Source organism: Astyanax mexicanus, unplaced genomic scaffold, assembly GCF_023375975.1.
Source record: "Astyanax mexicanus isolate ESR-SI-001 unplaced genomic scaffold, AstMex3_surface scaffold_31, whole genome shotgun sequence".
NCBI lineage: Eukaryota > Metazoa > Chordata > Actinopteri > Characiformes > Acestrorhamphidae > Astyanax > Astyanax mexicanus.
In genome coordinates, this window is record NW_026040041.1 from 4,372,617 (window position 1) to 4,394,334 (window position 21,718).

Below are 21,718 nucleotides of genomic sequence, written 5' to 3' on the forward strand. Positions count from 1 at the left end.
CTGCTGAACTACAAAGAAAAACATGGCAACACCCCTGTTCCTTACTAGTGTCTCTTAATGCGCTTTATAATTCACTGTGCCTTATGTATGAAAATAAACCAGAAAATAGAGGTTCATTGATAATGCGCCTTATAATGTGAAAAATACAGCACATATTGCTGCTAATAGCTGTGCAGCATTAAGTGTTTATGAGTTTGTGTGGCAGCAGGTTGTTTATTTTGTTCATTAAGATGACCTACCTGAGTTCCAGATTTGTTTAAATACTTCGCATAGATCTTTTTCTCTTTTTCTCAGACCTGTTAAACCCACAAACATCACAGTATTAATACACAACTTACACTTACACTCAATCATCCTGATCTGAAGAAGCAGTGAGTAGTGAAGTAGTTTCTCTGATTTTGCTATTTATAGGTTTATGTTTGAGTAAAATGAACATTGTTGTTTTATTCTATAAACTACAGACAACATTTCTCCCAAATTCCAAATAAAAATATTCTCATTTAGAGCATTTATTTACAGAAAATGAGAAATGACTGAAATAACAAAAAAGATGCAGAGCTTCAATATTTGGTGGAATAACCCTGGTTTTCATCTTGCATCTTGGCATCATGTTCTCCTCCACCAGTCTTACACGCTGCTTTTGGATAACTTTATACCTTATTCCTCTTGATTATATTCCAGAGGTTTTCAATTTGGTATAATCAAAGAAACTCATCATTTGTAAGTGCTCTCTTATTTTTTTTCCCAGAGGTGTATATATTTCTATATCTTCTATATCTTCTACAAATACTAGTTTATATATTAAAAAGTTTCTATGCTGTCATTTTTTTCTTGATTTTAGGTGATCTTGGTACTGTGCTAGTGGTAATGTACATAAATAACTATGAACAACAATGGAAGGACGCATTTATTTTTTATTTTTGAGTAAAACGGTTACTTAAATAAGATTTATGTGTAAACTGATCATGAGAGGCTGTGTTTGGTAATAACAGATCTACTGCAGATTAATCAGGATTCAGCTGGTCTTACCTGTATCATTATTTAGTTGTACTATGTATGAATACAGTTTTCAGCCTGTGGGTGATGACCACCTGATAATGCATGCTGTACTGATAGGAGGCAGCGCATGGTTATTTAACTTCACTTTAACTTCATGAAAAAAAAGTTAAATTAAGTTTGTGCATTGTTCTTCTGATTTCTCTGAACTGTGTAGAGCACACAGCCATCTTCCTTAAAGACACAGCGGATTATAACAGTACTAATCTACTGAAGAGGAAACAGACTTTACTCACGGGTCTTAACAATCAGAAGACAGACCATCATAGACCACAGGACCACCACAAACCCTGAGAGAACAACTATTATAAATAAACCATGAGAGACGTCCGGGCAGTCTGTGCATCTTCCATCTAAAAGAACACAAACAAAAACACAGAGCATCAGTAAAAGTGATAATATGATGCAGATAAAACTGTGTTGTACAGTGTAGAATTTAAAGTGCAGCAGAGTAAGAAGAAGATTAAATAAAGCAGCTGTTCAGATAGAACTGAAGATCAGTGGAGAAGTTCTTCAGTGTTGTTCTGAACACACTGAGATATATCAGAAAATTACAACCGTTTTTGGTTCTATTTTAATTCTCATGAATTATGGTATCATGCAGTGTGTATTGTATGGTGTGTTGAGATTATTTGTTTTAATTCTAGTTTAATTTGATGATGAAGGAATTTACTCTTCATGCAGGTAAATTTGAGTATTATTTCTTTGTTTGAAGAAATCAATTTTCTATCATTTAATTTATTTTAAGTATGCTTTAATTAAATTATTATATTTATATATTATACTTATATATTATAAGTTAAGATAACTAAGATCACTAAGCATAGCTAATCCCGGTTAGCAGCGCTAACTCCCTTATAACTCTGTACTTCAGTGGAGTGGCTTTACTGCTCCTTAATACCTGACTGGTAGAATTTATACATAAGGAGCACCGGATTATAAGGAGCACAGATGATTTTTGGGAAAATTAAAAGATTTTAGGTGTGCCTTATAATCTGAAAAATATGGTACTCTGCTGATGCCTTCATTGGTCATGGTAAAGTGATGATGAGAATTTATAAAAATAGCATAAAGAAAACTTCTTTGAGTTTCTCGGCTCTTGAACCGATAGCTTGGTTTTCGTAGACTGTAAAATTATCTTGGTCTCTCTAAATACTCATACATAAATACTAATACATACTGGTGTTTATTTATATTAAATACTAATACATACTGTTTTTTATTTATATTAAATACTAATACATACTGGTGTTTATTTATATTAAATACTAATACATACTGCTTTTTATTTATATTAAATACTAATACATACTGGTGTTTATTTATATTAAATACTAATACATACTGCTTTTTATTTATATTAAATACTAATACATCACTCATCGTCAACCGCTTTATCCGATAAGGGTCACGGGGGGTGGCTGGAGCCTATCCCAGCCGGCTTCGGGCGGAAGGCAGTATACTAATACATACTGTGCAAATGTTTTAGGCACCTGTCGGAATTTCAGTAAAGAAAAAGCTTCTTTTCTGTGCAGTAAGTGTTTATTATCTCAGTAAAACACATCACAGCATTACAATAAATACAAACAGCAATTTTACAAAAAGCAGAGCAGCTTTTACAGCCCTGTTTTCCTTAAAACATCTCCTAATCTCTCCTCCTCATCTGAGTTTAATAGAGTTTTATTTCTAGTTCTCATCATATTAATCAACACCTGGTTTGGTAAATTGATAAATTGGTAAATTGGTAAATCAGGTGAGCTGCTGACAGAACTGAACATAATAATATACACATGCTGGCTGAGGAGCATCCAGTAGAAATCTGGAAGTAAACTCACAGGATATAACATACTTAGTTAAAAATCGGAATTTATTTTTACTTTTTACTGCATTTATGTTTATTTGCATCTGTTCAAATGTGGTGCTTTTTCAAGCAAAACACTCAGATTGCTGAGATAAATTAATTAGAGTAATTTGCTTAGGTGCCTAAAACTTTTGCACAGTACTGTATATGTGATTTTAAATAAACTCTGTTTTCATTTAGCACAGCCTTGTTCTAAAAGTGTGTTTTTCTCAAGTTGATCAGAGAATTTCTGAAACTATCCGCTACTTTTCTTTTTTAATTTAATTAAACTGTCAGGCACCAAATACATCTACTACAACCACTACATAATCATGAGTGTGTTTTGGGGGTAAGGTGTTTGTTTGTTTGGGCTTTGTGCTATATCAGCAACATGTTGGCTATTTTATGGCATCAACAATGTTCATAACTTGAGCATCATAGACTTAAATCAGTGTCTTCATATGAAGGACTTCCAGAAAATGAAGTGTTTTATCTGGTGGAATCTTTATAAACAGTTCTTTCATATTTGTAACCCTATAAAAGTTATTTCTCGTGGTTAAAAGTGCAGGGCAGTCTACTAAGATGAGTTTAATAGTTTGAGGAGTATCACAGAATTGGCAGGCTGGAGTCTGTTAGCCAATCAGGAGGTGACGGTGGGTAAGAGCAGTATGTCCAATTCGGCACCTAGTCATGATTGTCTGATCTTGTCTATTAAGGAAGTCCATATTGCATTTAATATTAATGATTGGTGATATTTCATACAGTTTATTTTGTGGATTGCTGGACCGTTCATCTTGCTATTTTCTTCTACAGTGAAATTCGACTAGATGGTAGGCATCTGTAATCAGGACATAGACCGTTTCTCAATCTGGGTTCTTGTCTGTACTTGTGTTCTTGTGGACTCGGGAAACGTCATCAGTCGCAGCCCAAGTACTGTTCCAATTCAGAAGATCACAGTTTGCCAAGTACACAACTAATACCCGGATGTGTTCTTGCTCCTCCCACTTTATCGAGGATGCATGGAAGGTGACTTATGTGGACTTCTTACAGCCCGATAACCCAGAATGCACCTCGCAGCAGTATCAGCGTAATGCAGGATGAGAAGGTACATAACTGTAAGCACCTGTACATTTTTAAAACAGTACTGCTGTGGGCTAAATCAATGTTTTAAGTTATTTTTAGGCGAGAATGTGGGGGTTTAGACTTCAGATATGTGGTTTATTTGTTAAGAAAGCGGCTAGATGAAAATGTGCTCCTATGTTTTCGGAACAACGCTTTCCGCTCCTCTAAGAGGATGACGTCATCAAGTACACAGCTGTTCCAATTACACAACACCCCTCCCGCTTCCTCCCGTTCTCGGCAGTCCGCACTCGCGATCCGAACTTCCCAAGTACGTTCTTCACAAGTACGGGAGTACAGACTTGTGTACTTGTATATTGAGAAACGGCCATAGTTCCAAGTGAGGTCCTGGTTTCTTGCTTCCCTTGTTAAAATGTCCGCATTTTCATTGCCCCCAATGCCACTATGTCCAGGAACCCAGCAATAGAGAACGTAAAATCCCCAGCTGTAGAGGTCTCTGTCTGAGGCTAGTAGTTCTTGGATAACTGGGTGGTCCATGTTCAAAGATTCCAGAGCATTGATGCAGGACTTTGAGTCTGTACAGATAACATATTGTTTGTAGGAGCTAGTAGATATATATCTGACAGCCAGAAGGAGGGTAGAGCCTCTGCTGTGTATATTGAAGCATGAAATGGGAGGCGGATGCTGTCATAGTGATCATTGGTGGTAAAAGCAGCACCCACGTGAGCCTCTGTTTTTGATCCATCAGTAAATACAAATCTATGTTTTGGGAAACTGAGTCTGACTGTATCATATAAAGACAGGTAGTCAAGAGGAGACATATTCCGCTTCGACAGTTTTGACAGGGTCTGTATTATGTTAGGCTTCCTCAGAGTCCAGGGAGCAGGCATAAGGAACTTGGTAGGGCTCTCTGGGATATTGAAGTCAGACAATAAGGGACCTATCCGCAGGCCAAAAGGCCTGATCAGGTTGGGTCTTATTTCATCGAGATGATCCGGTGAAATGCCATAGATGCTTGGTACGTTGGATTATTCCTGTTTTCTTTTATCCTGAGGGCTGTTCGCAAGTTGTTCTGGAGTCTTCTGATGGGTAGAGGTACTTCACCCGCTTCCACGTGCAGGCTTGAGATAGGAGACGTTCTGAAGGCACCCAGGATGAGCCTGAGGCCTTGGTGGTAGACTGTATTTAGAGGTTTTAGGTATGAAGGTCTAGCAGCTCCATAAACTGTACTACCGTAATCAAAACGGGGTCGGATGAGAGCAGTGAAGAGGCGTTTCAACAGTTCAAGTAAGCAGGTGTTCCACCAATCTGCCTGTAGGATTTGTACGGACACTGCCCCATATAGGGTTGTGGGCGTTGGAAGTCCTCCAGCATAAGAATGGGTGAGGGTAATTGTTCGATAAGGTTGTTCAAATCCTGGCTTGAGCATTTGTATTTAGGAGGAAGATAAACAGAACATAAGGTTATAGTCTTGTGAAGGGAAATCCGGATAGCAGTGGCCTGGATGTTGGAAGTCAGAAAAATTGGACTGTGGATAACATTGCCCTTAACTAGGATAGCTGTGCCTCCCTGTGCATGGAGAGGTCCGAGACCAGAGTAAGTCGAGTAGCCCCTTAAAGGGGGAATAAGGGATTTATTTTGATTTCTTGCAGGCAAAAAGCAACTGGGTCTATTTCTACTGTCAGACGTTGAATCTCTGCGAAATTAGCTCGAAGACTTCGACAGTTCCATTGAATGATCTTACTATGGGCCGTTATGTAGGGAGAATTAAAGGGTTAGTCCGTTGTTTGGTCCTTGGGGACGGACTGCGGGGTTTGGGCTTTGCGGCTTCTGACATTTCAACATCTCTTACAGCGTCTTTTCTTTTTCCGTTGTCTAGACTCGTGGAAACTTGTGTGGCTGCTTTTTTCTTTGTCTTGCCTCTTGTTTCAGTTGCATCCGTTTTACGGACTACATTTTCTACCTTTGGTTCATCAGCAGATCCCTTAATACAGGTAACAACCTTTGGGTTGTCATCCTTGATCCAGGTCAAATTTGTTTGAGTATCCCTACTCATAACTTTTTTAAATTTGGTGATCTCTGCAAATGTTTCTCTATCCTGAGAACCGGAATATTCTCAATTATTCTCCTTGCTTCAACATAGCTGACTTTTTGATTATGTCGAACTCTTTGTATCTCCTTTTCTTTTTGCCATACTGGACAGTCTTTGGCTGCAGTACTGTGAGAACCAGCAATTCACACATTTTGGTGAATTTTGACATCCAGGTCCATGATCTTCCTCACCACAGTTGTAACAGATACTGCCATTTCTGCAGTTTGTAGCACCATGCCCATACTTCTGGCATTTATAACACCGTAATGGGTTCGGGATATACAAATCAACTGGAGTTCTCAGGTATCCAATATTTACCTTATCTGGTGGGGTAGGTTGATTAAAAGTGATTATGTACGTTTTTGTTCTAATAGTTGTATCTTGCCTTTTAATGATTACCCACTTAAATTTAATAATTCCCTGTCCTTCCAATTCAGCCTCTATTTCTGCTTCTTCCATCCCCTCTAGCTCTTTAGTGCGAATCACACCCCTGCTGCTGTTTAAGAAGGGATGTAACTGAGCTCTGCATTTAACACCCACAAATTTTGAGATACAAAGGAAATTATCAACCTGAATTCTCTTGTCACATTCAACCAAGATTTGACCTGACCTCAACTTTCTCTCATTCCTAACTGTGCCTGCAATACTTTGAACTGACTTCTGAATTGCAAAGGGCGAAAGTTTGGACAAAGGATAGTCCGGTGTTAGCGATTTCAAAAGTACGAACCGCTGACAATTATCAATACTTGCACAACCAGCAACACAGTGATCATGGGTCTTATCCAAATCTATACATTTCAGTTTAACTGTCCTTTTATCCATATCGAAAAACACAAAGACTGGGGGGTGCTCCAGGCCGCGGAATTCCGGCAGCTCTGCACCAGGGCTATAGGAACGGTATGCTTAGGCAAACATTAGATTTTTAAAAGCTACCCAATTGACCCTCAGCCAGGGCCTTCTAGAGAAACTCCAAGGCAAGTCCTGACCAGCCGATTTATTGAAGCGGGTGTGTCTCTTGCTCATCATTCCCTTTAAGAGTCGAGCTTTGACTTTTTTGCTATTTTAACAGTGCAGCTACCTGGACGTGTCCAACAAAGGAGGAAACTGAGCTGCTGGTTGACGCTGTGAAGGAGCTCCAGCAGCTCATTTACGGGAACAGCAATGTTATTTTATTTACTATTCTGTTTATTGTTGATGTAAAAGTTGGGTTTGTGCTGCTGTGTGTTCATGTGTGTGTAACATAATTTGCTTCATAACACGCAGTACAGAACCGCAGAATATTATCCTACAAATACAATTATGAATTACGAGGTGATATTAATGTTGTGTAAGTTGAACCCTTGATAAGAGAATCTGCTGAGTAGAGTAAATATCAGTAATGTAGGATTATATTTACCCCATTGTTTAATCACTGGTTCTGTGAGGGAGCTGTGAGACACGTAACAGTCATAATCTGATGGATCATCTTCCTGTATCTCCACACTCTTCCTCAGCTGGTAGGTTTCATCATCATTGGGTCTGATTCCAGAAGATGTGATCAGATGTTCAGGAAATGAAGTGGTGAACTTCCTCAGACTCATCTTCACGTCTTTGGGGTAGAATCCCGTGATCAGGCAGGTCAGGGTCAGGTTTCCTGAGTCTTTTACTGATTTCTTTGCAAACATATGAACATCAGGTGGAGCTGAAGACAGAAAACAGTTTATTTAATTCAGTATTCAAACACAGAATAAACATGGCTAACTTGTAGCTCATAGCATGTGATGGACTGAGCTTGACTCATACAGTAATGTTTTCATAGTTTAAGCATAAACTATAAACTAAAGTATTTCCTTTTAATTCCACAAAAGTAAATTGTATTTTATGTCATTTTGCTTCCCTTCACTCATTGTGCATTAAGAATTATATTGTCTGTAGTAACTCATTACATAATCAGGAAAAATCATCAGATATTAAGGAAATATGAGTTTAAGCTCTGGCAGGTCTTGTCAGCAGAGCTACAGACAGTATTTTCTTATTAGAACTGTGCGGTACATCACGATAATCTTTTTACATTACATTACATTTGGCAGACGCTTTTGTCCAAAGCGACTTACAATAGTCAAGTACAATGTAAAATAAATTTAAAGGTAAAAACAACTTTGGATAGGGATAAAAGGAGGTCAAAAGGGAATAATAGGATAGAGGAGTGAGGAGGGGAAGAAGGAAATGAGGTTAGAAGTAATCTGTGTGGGTTTTAGCATAAGAATCTGCCCTCTACCCATTCCCACTTCCACACCCTGGGCTGCCGGGTATAAAACACAATAGCATGCAAACAGTGTAACTGGGCAAGCTCCTGAACAGGTAATCACTGAGCTTCAGTAAGGTTCACTAACCATAGCTGGGTGATTTACCTCCACCACCACTAGTGTAGTAGAGACGGACGTTTCAGACACTTAAACATATAAATGAACTAATCAGCTACAGAGTAAGGCTCTGCATCACTTTCCACTCTGTGTCAATCTGGCATCACCTCCATCCATGTAGATGATGACAGGATGTAGTAAAATTCCTACTTATACACACATTACATTACTGTATTTATAATTTATATTATTATGCTGACTACTGCATGATGTTTTTCACTTGTCTGCCTCTACACACAACACCTCACCATACTGATCACACTGATACGACTCTGTATCAGTATAATAACATAGTTCAATTAAACTGAATTATTATTTAATTATATTATTGGTATTATGAAGTTTAATCATATACACCATGTTATGGTCTAGGCAGTGGAACTGTGTTCTCCAGAACCCATATGATCATATTTTTAATGTTTAATTTTGATGACTATTACCACCCCAGATACTCACTCTGACTTCCTGCAATGTCAGTAGTTCTGTACTGTTCAGAAGTTTTGTACTTTAAGTACATCTTCAGCATCTTCACACACTGATCACATTTCCTAACAGCTGTGTACTGATTGATTTTACTCCACTTCTCCTCCCTCTCTCTGTTCTTCTTCTCCTCCGGGGTTATCCAGGTTTTAGAGGTGCAGTTAAACTGAATCAGATCTTCTCCATCATAACCGAATTCATTAATACTGTTTAATACAGTCAGAGATCCATCAGAACTCTGTTCACCCTCACAGCCGTGCCTCCACTGAAGAACATGACCGTCTGAAGAACAGAAGAACAGATGGGTTTACCACTATAGAGGGTGCTTCAATTTTATTCACATTAGGATAATACTTATATTCATTTATGTTCACTAATGGTTGTTCAAAATTGAAGAATCAGATGTAGAGCAATTCGATGTGCAGGAATTAACAATCAAATTACACAAACTCTGCACTCAGACATTTAGGACAAAATAAAGTAAAAATAAAAACAGCGTTTCTCACCTGATTGAGAGTGTCCAGACTCATCCATCTGAATGTCGAGGAGTTTATTTAACAGCTGTCTGTCGTTCTGCAGTTTCCCAGTGCTGGTTTTCCAGTCAGATTCTGAAATGTTCTTCAGCCAGTTCTGTTTAGCAGTTCTGGGTTTATCTGAGCTGCTGTTGTAGAAATCTATCTGTCTGTCGTTCAGCAGAGTTACAGCAGTGCAGTCGTAGAGATGATAATAAGAGTTTTTGGACTGAATGGTGTAGAGATATAACAGAGAGTGTTTATCTGTGGAGAAACAGAAATAAAACAGTGAGTTCATCAAATATCCTCTTAATAACAGCAAAGTCCTGCAGACTATAAAAATCACTAATTAAAACTAAATCTCAGATTATCTCAGCTCTTACTGAGAAAAACAGAAACAACCTGAGATTCCTTTTCAGTTCTGTGTCTAAACTCACCCACAATCAAAAACAGACTAGAGCTTTTATCCTGCTGATATTAATAATAATGATTTCATAAATACTGAACTACTGTGGAATCATCAGAAAATTATATATATATTAAAATACATTGTACCACGGTTAGTTCCGACCCTGTAATGTGATTGGCTGAGAGGCGTTCTATGAGTGCTGTTATCAGCCGATAATGCACTGTAACCAAAGCTCTCCACGATTTACTCCGCCACATACAGGCAGAGGTGGAAAAAGTACTGAAAAATTGTAATTAAGTAAAAGTACCCATTTAAAAATCTACTCGAGTGAAAGTAAAAAAGTACTCAATTTAAAATGTACTTTGAGTAAAAGTTACATAGTTACTTTTTTATTATTTGATGTAAAAAAAAGTACAACAAATCATAAATTAAATAGTTTTAAATGAACTATTATTCCACATAATAATTTGGATCTTTCAGGCAGTATTTGTTCAGACCACCCCATAAAACATTTTCAAGAACAAGTGGTATAGGTTTCTATGATCCATTTATTTTCTTTACTGTTAAAAGTTATGGTCATATAAGAGACTATAAACTGTATTTTATAGTTTTACAGTTCATTATTATTTTTTAACTTGCCATTGCTTTGCTTTAAAGTGGACATGAAACACTTCAAGTATTTAGTTTAATTCACAAGATGTATTTTCACTCTAACAAATTTTATAAGTTTAACAGTTGTCAGTGAAGCGGAATTAAAATAATAAGCAATCTAAATGTCATTTTTTTAAGTAAGGGCAGCGCCATCTTGTCCCAGCGCTGAAAGTGACGTCACGAGGTTGGTTCTCGCACGCCTCACTACTATAATCTATGAGAATACCGTAATTTAGCGCCTCAATAAATAATAAAATCCAAACCAAAACTCAATGCAGAGAGGGGGGGCACTTTTGTATTGTCCCTGTGTGTAGTAATACTGGGAGTAGTGAAATTTAATAAGGTGAGGAATGAGAAATATTCACTTTCACTTTCATACCTTCAGCGGGGGCTCGCAGCGCTGAAGCGTGAGAATCCTCCGGTTAGCTGCAACGCTAGGGGTTAGTGGCGAGCACTTTCTAGACCAGGACTATGTGAAGGAGAGGGGTTTGAGTCAGGAGCATTAGCGCCGGATAAATAAGCTGCAGTCCGAGGCTTTTTTCCTCCGTTTTTTATTTTTCCTCTGATCAGCTGGAATGTACAGACCGTCTGACTGATGGTAATGTTACTATGAAAGCAGCAGCTGTGAGCCGCACCAGCCAAACAACACGCCCACCCAGCAGAGCAGCGAGAGGTACCGTTACCGAAAATCTAGATAAATTAGATAATTTAAAGATAACATAGCTAGCGTTAGCTACTTAGCTAGCTATCTTATTCTAGCTAGCCAACGCTAGCTAACTAGCTAACACTAACTAGATGAAGCTAAGTACCCAGTAAGCTTTCTAACTTCTAAACTGAACGGTTTATCAACCAAACAGCGCCTGGATGTTTCAATATCCACTTAAATCATGTTCGTTTCATTCAGTCTTAATGAACTCTGGACTTTGCATGTTAAATAGCTAAATGTATATAAAATAGCTGGTTAACTGGATGGTAGTACCTGCTGTGGACGCGCTGCAGGGTTTCTGCATGGCTCCACGTAGAGAGAGAGAATAAACACTCACACTCACGTCTCGCTCTCAGAAAAGCATCTGAAAAGTCCTGCTCAGGTTTATACAGGAAAGATCTCTGAGCAAATGTTCCATGTTAGCCTAGTTCAGCTTCGTCTTCATCCATAATCTCGACAAACAATACGCTCTTTTCCTCTAGCTATATGCCTGGGATCTTAAACCAACCAACCTCGTGACGTCACCAGTGCTGCACGGGCAACATGGCGGCGCCCTAGCTCAAACGTAACAAACATAAATATATTATAATTTAGTGTGTAAACATTTTATATAAAAAAAATCCCCCCCAAATAAATGCCATTATATTTAATACCTTAGAAAACTTGTACAAACTGAAATGTTTCATGTCCCCTTTAACTGCTATTTACATGTTTTTTTTTTGTTTAATGTTCCCAATAAAATCTTAAGGAATTATCATTAAAAACATGAAAAAATACAAAAAAACAGTTGGTCGGCACATGCGCAGTGCCTTAAAGAAGCACATATCGATGGGTAGCACAACACTGGTTCTGTTTGTGTGCAACAACAAACGTTTAAATTATAAACTAAATACATTGAGAATGTAACTTTTATGTGCTAACTATAGGGACACTCTTTGAACCATGGGGTCATTTTTACTTAAATTGAACAGTATTTGTTGGTGCCTTTCTTATGAGTTTAAAGGAAGCCAGGTCATCCAAACAGTTAAACCCCACTTTTTATTATATTTTTAATGATCACTTGACACTGTATTCCTCAAAAATATAAACATTTTGACACAACATACACAGAAATCTGTACAAACATTTTTAATCTGACAAATAATTCCTAAAGATGATTTTATTATTACATTGTGGATCAACAAATCAAAATAAATAAGTAAGTGTTAAATCCTTAAATATATTAGAAAATATATAAGAAATTAATATATACTTTATTTAGATTTGTTTCTTTAGACAAATCTCAACATACTAATCGATCAAACCACAATAGTCTACTAAAATAAGCTCTGCCCCATGCACTGACATCTTCTGGCAAAATCACCAGATAATCCCATAATTACCTGTAAAATATCAGTTTCAGGAGATGAGTGGGGGTGAAGGACTGTGAGACTGATGCTCGGGCAGTGAGACACTGAGTGTGGGCAGTGTTGCTCTCCTGATCCATCTGATATCAGACAGCCACCGCGCGCCACCGAAACTCTCACCAACACGTTTAACAATTTAACTTATAATCATCTCCACTGACGCCCCTCTTTCCACTCACGCCTGTATTTTTGCAGTATTTACTGTCTGTAGTGGTGACTTAAAACGGCGCAGGGTTTTAGAGCAGCGCCGGTGTGTGTGTGTGTGTGTGTGTGTGTGTGTGTGTGCATCACGTGTTTGGAACAACTATGGTTTAAAAGTTTTAGTTTTGTTTGTTCACTTGTACAGCCTGGAATAAACAGCTGTTGTTTTTGTTAATTTTACACGGAGTCCTGTGGAAGTTCTTTCGGAAGACGCAGACAGGAGTAAAGATGTTGCTTCAGCCACTACTCAGCTCACACATTTTAGTAAGAAAACTGTGGCTAGTTGGAAAGTAACCGAGCTGTGGAAGAAAGGAGCTACAGTGAAACAGTAAGAGGCATTGCAGCAAATAAGCATCAAGGAGAAAGTAAGTGCAGTTTTGGCTTGTTCTGGTGGATTCTGACTGGATGTTGGAAGTTTAGAAGCTAAACTACATCTTATTAGCCTCTGGTAGCTGCTGTGAAGCGCTGCACATTGTTAACGACGAGCAATATGGAGCATGCTGATTCTACCACAGCAGTTGGGTCTAGAAAAATAAAGCTAACTGCTGAAGCTAATGATGAGAGAATGCAACGTGCTGTAAACGCAAATAAATCTAAGCTTGGCCAGCTCACAAGCAGAATGAATCAAATGGTGCAATTAATGGATGAAGGTGATGATAGCAACCTGCAAGTTCTTCAGACCATGTTGGCAGTGCAATTCAACAAGTTATTTGGGGAGTTTTGTGATCTTAACACCACTGTTAAAGTATTACTTTAGCAGATTTCAGAGGATGAGATGAATGAGGACCAGGTTAAATGGGCCTAGGGCTAACACGTTTCAGCACTTCTTAGAAAGAGTTAAAGCGTGGATGAAAGAGGTTCAGCTACGTATTGCTGAGTCTGAGAAGCACAACGAAGAGGTCAAGCCTTCAGATAGTGTATCTGTTGCATCCTCCACCTCACGTAAGCAGGGCTCCATAGCATCTTCATGGTGTACCACCCGAAGAAGCTGAAGATACGCGTGGTATTTGATTGTGGAGCGTCATTTCAGGGTACTTCTCTGAATGGCCAGCTGCTACAGGGGCCGGATATAACCAGCACACTGCTCGGTGTCCTTCTTAGATTCAGGAAAGAAGAGGTGGCGGTCATGGCTGACGTGGAAGCCATGTTCCATCAGGTCAAGGTACCAGATGAGGATGCTGATCTTCTTAGGTTTCTATGGTGGCCCTCTGGTGACATCAGTCAAGATCTGAAAGAGTACAGAATGACTGTACATCTGTACATAACTTTGCACTTCGGAAATGCGCTAAAGATAATAGAGATCAATTTGGAGCTTTGGGAATTTACACAGTGCTGCACAATTATTATGTTGATGACTGTTTGAAATCAGTCAGCACAGAGGACGAAGCTGTGCAGTTATACCATGATTTGAAGGGTATCCTTGGAACAGGTGGCTTCCACCTCGCAAAGTGGGTAAGCAACCGCAGGGCTGTATTATCTGCCATTCCTGCCAAAGAAAGAGCCACTGAGTTAAAAGACCTGGATCTGGACTTGGACACGCTTCCAGCTGAACGAGCATTGGGAGTCCATTGGTGTACCCAGTCTGATACCTTTAAGTTAAACCTCTGCCTAAAGGACAAACCGCCAACCAGAAGGAACATCCTTTCTGTTGTTAGCTCTCTGTATGACCCATTAGGCATCCTAGCTCCTGTGATCTTGCCAGCAAAAATGATTCTACAAGAACTTTGTAGATTGAAAATGGGCTGGGATGAGGTAATTCCTGAGCATGTAATGCAGCAGTGGTACAACTGGATGAAAGACCTACACCTATTGGAAGACTTAGAGGTGACTCAGTGTTTTAAGCCTATAGGCTTTGGGGAGACAACTTTCAGCCAACTACATCATTTTGCAGATGCTAGTGAGACAGGCTATGGAACAGCAAGTTATCTGCTACAAAAGAACAAAGACAACAGAGTTCACTGCACCTTGGTCATGGCTAAGGCCAGTGTAGCTCCGCTCAAGCCAATCACTGTCCCACGCATGGAGTTGGCAGCAGCTACCATGGCAGCACGCATGGACAAAACATTGAGGTCAGAGCTTCAGCTTCAGCTCAAAGAATCTGTGTTTTGGTCAGACAGCACTACCATACTCAAATACATAGGAAACAGAACCAGCAGATTCCGCACCTTTGTCGCCAATCGTGTGGAAACTATTCTAAAGCTGTCGGAGGTTAGACAGTGGAGATATGTTGGTACTTCCCAGAATATAGCTGACCATGTGTCAAGAGGACTCAAAGTGCAAGCATTCATACACAATAAGATATGGCTACATGGACCAGATTTTCTCACCAAGAATGAGGATGAATGGCCACAAAATCCAGACCACACTAAGACTCTTACCACTGAGGATCCAGAAGTCAGAGACATTGTAGTCAGTGCTACTGCAACAGAGGAACAGGTGGACATAGTTCAGCAGTTTCTGGAGTACTACTCTTCCTGGTTTTGCCTAAGAAAGGCAGTTGCCTGGATCCTAAAGATCAAGAACACCCTGCTACAATTATGTCGTAAGAAAAGGGAGCTGAAGGCTTCTATTCCTCAGTCAGATGTTAGTAGGACGATGCAGAGTTAAAAGACTGACCTCAGAGGAAGCACGCTCACAATGGATGACTTAAAGTTGGCAGAGCGTGAGATTGTTCGTTTCAGTCAGCAGCAAAAATACTCAGTAGAAATTGCTGCGCTGCGTACAGGTGAAAGGTTGAAGAAGAGTATCAGCATCTATAAGCTCAACCCTATACTTGAGGATGGCATCCTCAGAGTGGGTGGACGACTCCACAGGTCAGCTATGCCTGAGGAAGTTAAGCACCCAGCTATTCTTCACAAGAACCTACATGTGACAGATCTCATCCTCAGAGAGATCCACCAGAGCTTAGGTCACAGTGGCCGAAATCATATGTTGTCCAAGCTACAGCTCAAGTTTTGGATCCCTGGTGCTAAGGCAGCCATTAGAAGAGTTCTTTCCAAGTGTGTCACATGTCGGCGCGTGAATGGCGTCGCTGGACAACAGCAGATGGCTGACCTACCTCGGGACAGGATCATACCATGTGATCCCCCATTCACTAACACTGGGGTTGACAACTTTGGTCCATTCGAGGTCAGAAGGGGTAGAAGCATCGTAAAGAGGTACGGAGTCATCTTCACCTATTTGGTGGTACGAGCAGTCCACATTGAAATCACTAGACACCGACTCCTTTATCAGTGCCTTGCATCGCTTCTTTGCAAGAAGAGGACAAGTAAAGATTCTTCGCTCAGACAACGGGACAAATTTCATTGGAGCCGAGCGTGAGCTTAAGAGAGCCATCGAAGAGTGGAACATTTCCAGGATTGAGGATGCAACACGTCAAAAGGGAATCCAGTGGATGTTCAATCCCCCTACTGGTTCTCACCATGGCGGAGCCTGGGAGCGGCTGATAAGATCAATCAGGAAGATCCTCACTACAACTTTATAGCTCCAGATGTTGGATGAAGAAGGTTTTCACACTGTCTTGTGTGAGGCAGAGGCAATCATTAACAGTCGTCCGATTACTAAGGCTTCCAGTGACCCAAACGACTTGGAAGCGCTTACTCCCAATCGCCTCCTGCTTCTTAAGGCCAAGCCATCTTTACCACCTGGACTCTTTGTGGAAGAAGATATGTATGCCCGCAGACGGTGGAAACAAGTCCAATACATGGTGGATATCTTCTGGAAACGATGGACAAGAGAGTACCTACCTCAGCTACAAGAGCGGCAGAAGTGGACTCACACGTCACGCAACTTCACTGTTGGTGATATTGTGCTGTTAAAATCAAGACAAGCACATTGGATAGACCAATTACCAAGCTCTGTCTTCTACAGGAAGCTGACTGAGGCAGTGGTAAAGACTGGCCTCCCACGGTGTGCCATGTGCTTGTAACCTCTGGCACCAGGTAACGGTAAATCAAGCAACGAAGACAAGACACTCAGCAGAAGAATATTTTTGGTTTAGTTTTGGCTCCCTGTTTTAGTTTAGTAATTGTCTCTAAAAAAGAGGACAATTAGGGGCCGGTATGTAAGAGCCAAAACATTAAGACTTAAGTTTTGTGTTGTGTGTATATAAATAGTTAATTAACTTGATAAGAAATTTATATATGTGTATATTGCCGTTAAACAGTAATAAGTTGTCGTAAGTGCTTTTATACTGTTTATAAGATCCAAATTGTTTACATTTACACCATTTGTTAATATGCAGAAAATAGGTGTACTGTCGCTTTAAGAGAGATGGCACTGGGGCTCTGCCTGGACGTGTTTTGGGCAGTGCTGAGTGAGCTGTGTTTTTGGATGCTAGTAACAACACAGTTTTCTTACCGTGTTTGGGTTTTAGTACAGTATTGCATCACGTGTTTGGAACAACTATGGTTTAAAAGTTTTAGTTTTGTTTGTTTTCATCACTTGTACAGCCTGGAATAAACAGCTGTTGTTTTTGTTAATTTTACACAGAGTCCTGTGGAAGTTCTTTCGGAAGACGCAGACAGGAGTAAAGATGTTGCTTCAGCCACTACTCAGCTCACACACACATTATCAGCCACCAATATCAGGTTAAGAGCTCTTATAATTAAAATAAAAGCTTAAGTATATATATTTTCCAGTTAATATAGGGTATTTTAAGCTGAATGTAAAATGAAAAAAATCTTTCAATAAACAGTGATAATGGAACTGTGGTATAATCACAATAATATACTCGAGTTTTGTGCTATAACGTGTAATATTGAGACTGCTGTACTGATCTACGACTGCATCACAGCAGTGCCAGTATGACACGTTATAGCACCTCTCGTCTATTATTGTTAAATTTAACAGCATTTTAGAATGCACTGGTGATGGCATATGACTCCCTCTCTCTCTCTCTCTTAAATGCTTTTGTACAATGAACATACTTCAGAACACTCAACTCAGTGCCAATTTATTTTTAAAAATGACTTTCAATTTATAATGTAACAATTTATAATGTAAACAATAATAATTACTGTAATTATTATTTACAAAATGTATATATAAATAATGGATATGTATATATATATAAAAAATGGATATATATATAAATAATGGATATATATATATATAAAAATAATGTGTATATATATGTATATATATATATGTATATATATATATATATATATATATACATATATATATATATAATGGTTGTGCACAAACGAATCAATTCTGACATCAGAGATCAATGTTGTTAAAAAGCATCAGAGATTGGACAAAATAATTTAATTCATAATTTTTGCTCTCTGGGTAATTCTATTCTGTTACATTTTTTTTAATTCAGATAAAGGCTGAAGTGCAGATTTTAACAATATTATTGCATGAAAATGTGAGGAACTAAAGCATTTTTAAACACTCTTTTCATTTCAGGGGCTCAAATGTAATTTGTGATGAATTGGATAAATTAAATAATTGTAAATAAAATGTTTATTTCTAATTGGTTGAAACGCCTTTGCTGGCAATGACTGCCTGAAGTCTGGAACTCATGAACATCACCAGACGCTGTTTCCTCTTTTCTAATGCTCTGCTGGGTCTTTACTGCAGCGGGTTTCAGTTGCTGTTGGTTTGTGGGTCTTTCTGTCTAAAGTTTAGTCTTTAGTAAATGAAATTCTGCTTTTTTGAGTTGAGATCAGGTGACTGACCTGGACATTTAAGAATATTTCACTTCTTTGTTTTAATAAACTCCTGGGTTGTTTCAGCTTTGTTTTGGGTCGTTGTCCATCTGTATAATCAATAACTCATAATTCATCCAGCTGCTTCTGTCCTATCATCAATATTATCATCAATAAACACTAGTGACCCAGTGCCCCTGACAGCCATGCACGTCCAAGACATCACACTGCCTCCACCATGTTTTACAGATGATTTCCATCAGTCAGGTAGAGGTTGATCTTGGTTTCATCTGTACAAAAGATTTTGTTCCAGGACTGTGCCGCTTTTTTAGATGTTGAAGTCCAATCTAAACTTTTTATTCTTTAAGTTTATGAGTGAACCCTCTGTAGTTACTTTCATGTTTCTTCTCTTTAGAGCAGATTTGGATATTGATACGCCTACCTCCTGGAGGCTGTAGTTCACTTTGTTGATTACTTTATATATTGTGTCATTTTGTGGAACAAAGTAAACCCAATACCAATCAAAGCCTTAGTGTTTTTCAATCTTTTTTCAACTTTTAATCTTTTTTCCACATTCTTTTGATTTTCTCTCAATAAAGTTTTTATTTTAAAGAAATGGTTGACTGCTTGTTCAAATAATTTCTATTTATGACAAAAAAACCTCCTGGCACTCATTCCTGTTACTGTTACTGTTTATGTTTTAAGTAACAGGAATTAAAGTAACAGGAATGAGTTTTTACATAGAATTGGCAAAAACATGAAAAATAGCTAAATGGTGGCTATGCTAATAGCATGAGGACACTGAACACATTCTAGTGATTTTCCCAAAAGAAAATATTTAAAAATAAATAAGATGTAAGAATTTGTTGAAAAGTTTGTTGAGTGTTGACAAAAACTAATGCGGGAACTCTTAAATATTATGAAAAATAAAAATATAAAATATTTTAAAGCATAGATGTGATTTGGAGTTTTGGAAAATTGCATCTCTGAAGGACTTTAATTATCATATTTCATGGTTAAGTTTATAGTTAGAGAGTGGGTAACAGGTAACAAATGCTATTTTCTCAAATGTTATGTTCTAAGTAGTTTTTAGTAATGTTTTTAATTGTATATTTTACTTTTGCAATTAGGTCAATGTACAAGACACTATGCTTACTAATAAAATGTATTTTAATGTAATTTCCTGGGGACAGAAATTAGTGTTAATCACAAACCTAAATAAAAGCCCATATAAAATTAAATGCGTTAGAAATTAACGATAATAAAATAAGTAAAAAAAGAAAAAAAAGAAGGGGTTAAAAATAAACTGTTAGAATCTTTAAAAATACTGTGTTATACATTTTTGGTCATACCGCCCAGCACTACTCTGTAGAATTTTACACTACTAATAATGCAGCAATTTCTCAGATGGGTTTTTTCTGTTTTTTTTTTGTTTTGTTTAAGGATGGAGTGTTTCACCTGCATCTGTGATTATTTAGCGTGCTTTCAGGCTGCGGGTCTTTTACCGCAAGATCATTAAACGCGCATTCAGATTTAAAGTGCTGAAGTCTCGCCTGTGAGTCACTAATGCGCGTATATCTATATTTACCCCAGTTTATATTTACTATAAGACACTCAGATATATCTCTCACACACCGAGTCTCTACAGCAGCGCTTCTGATCACATTTTAATCTGATTTAATATTTATTTCTCTTTCAGGAGCGATTTATACTATAGACCAAACTCAGAGATAAAAGTGATAGAAGTAATTCACCAAACAAAACCCTGATAAAATATCCTTAAACTCACCTCCAAACGAAGCCGGGAGAAAATCAATCATCAGACATAAAATTAATCCTTTAACAGGAGTCATCATCTCCTCCTCGCGCTGATATCATTACATTAAATTACACTGTTCTTCACCGAGACTCAGAGCAGGACAGGAAGTCGAGTGGAGCTGTGTAAGTTACTTCTGCTGTGTCGTTCGCGAACGATTTGAATCATTTGAGTGAACGTACTGAATCGAATCACTTCCTTAGCTGATCCGTTCCAATGAAGGAATCATTTGAGTGAACGTACTGAATCGAATCATTTCCTTAGCTGATTCGTTCCTCTCTCAGTTCAGTAGTTGAGCTCAGCAGCGAAGTTTTGAATAGTTGAATATATGTGTTATGAGATTTAGAGTTGAAAAAATATATTTTAAAAATAAGTTTCATTTGGAAGAGTGATTTTTGTTCTTTTTAAAGAAATTTAATTTTTTTTTATTGATGTTTTGTGACTTATTTCTATATTTAATATTATATTATACAACAGTTAGTTCTGACCTCACAATCTGATTGGTTGAGAAATGTTCTTGCCGTGATGATATTTGTGAAAACAGCATGGCCTTCTCACACTAAATCTGCATCCATCCAACATGCGTTGCCGAGTAATGGGATATTTATACACACAACACATTTTAGTATCATCACCTCCACCAGCAGCATTAGCTTAGCACAGGCCAGTGCCTAGCCAAGGCATGCTCTCCCACAGCCCACATCACTGACTCATCTTTTGTGGAAAAAAGAGAAAGAAAATCCATCAGTCACCTTGGCCGCAGTCTGATAGCCGGAACGGTAACCAGCCGGGCTACGCTAAACTAAAGCATGCTACGCTAATCTACCCACAGTCCAGTCGGCTAGCTATTGTACAACACCACCCAGCAAAACAGGCAGAAATACTCACAAATGTGCAGCATTCACATGAAGAGCAGGAGAGGAGAGTTTCAGCGTTATTATAAGGTCCTAATCTTTACTAACCTGCTTAATCACCAATTTTGATTTTATGCTAAGTATAAACCATACGCCATTTTGTAGCTACAGTTCTGTTACAGTTCCCTTGTTGTGGAACTACTTTTTGCCAGAATGCACAATTCATATTAAAGCATGTGCATTATCAATTTTTGAGGTTATTTTATTCACCCAGAAACTCCACCTCCACCCCCCTAAACTTCACCTCCATCCCCTCAAACTCCACCTCCACCCCTAAACTCCAGCTTCACCCCTAAACTTCACCTCCATCCCCTCAAACTCCACCTCCACCCCAAAACTTCACCTCCACTCCCAGAAACTTCACCTCCACCCCTCGAAACTCCACCTCCACCCCCAAAACTCCACCTCCACCCCTCGAAACTCGACCTCCACCCCCCAAAATCCACCTCCACCCCCCTAAACTTCACCTCCACTCCCCTAAACTTCACCTCCATCC

The 21,718-nt window shown here is 38.6% G+C and overlaps 1 protein-coding gene across 1 annotated transcript; it reads right to left on the minus strand.

Annotated features, from left to right (window-relative positions):
- Positions 1-1,284: 1,284 nt before the first annotated feature.
- LOC111190569 (zinc-alpha-2-glycoprotein-like) lies at positions 1,285-20,423 on the minus strand. Its single transcript, XM_049472728.1, has 5 exons — positions 20,282-20,423; positions 9,457-9,726; positions 8,927-9,232; positions 7,465-7,749; positions 1,285-1,409 (listed from the first exon to the last, which is right to left on the minus strand). Exons 1-5 carry the CDS (start codon positions 20,346-20,348, stop codon positions 1,285-1,287), a joined length of 1,053 nt encoding a protein of 350 aa, XP_049328685.1. The 5' UTR covers positions 20,349-20,423.
- Positions 20,424-21,718: the final 1,295 nt, after the last annotated feature.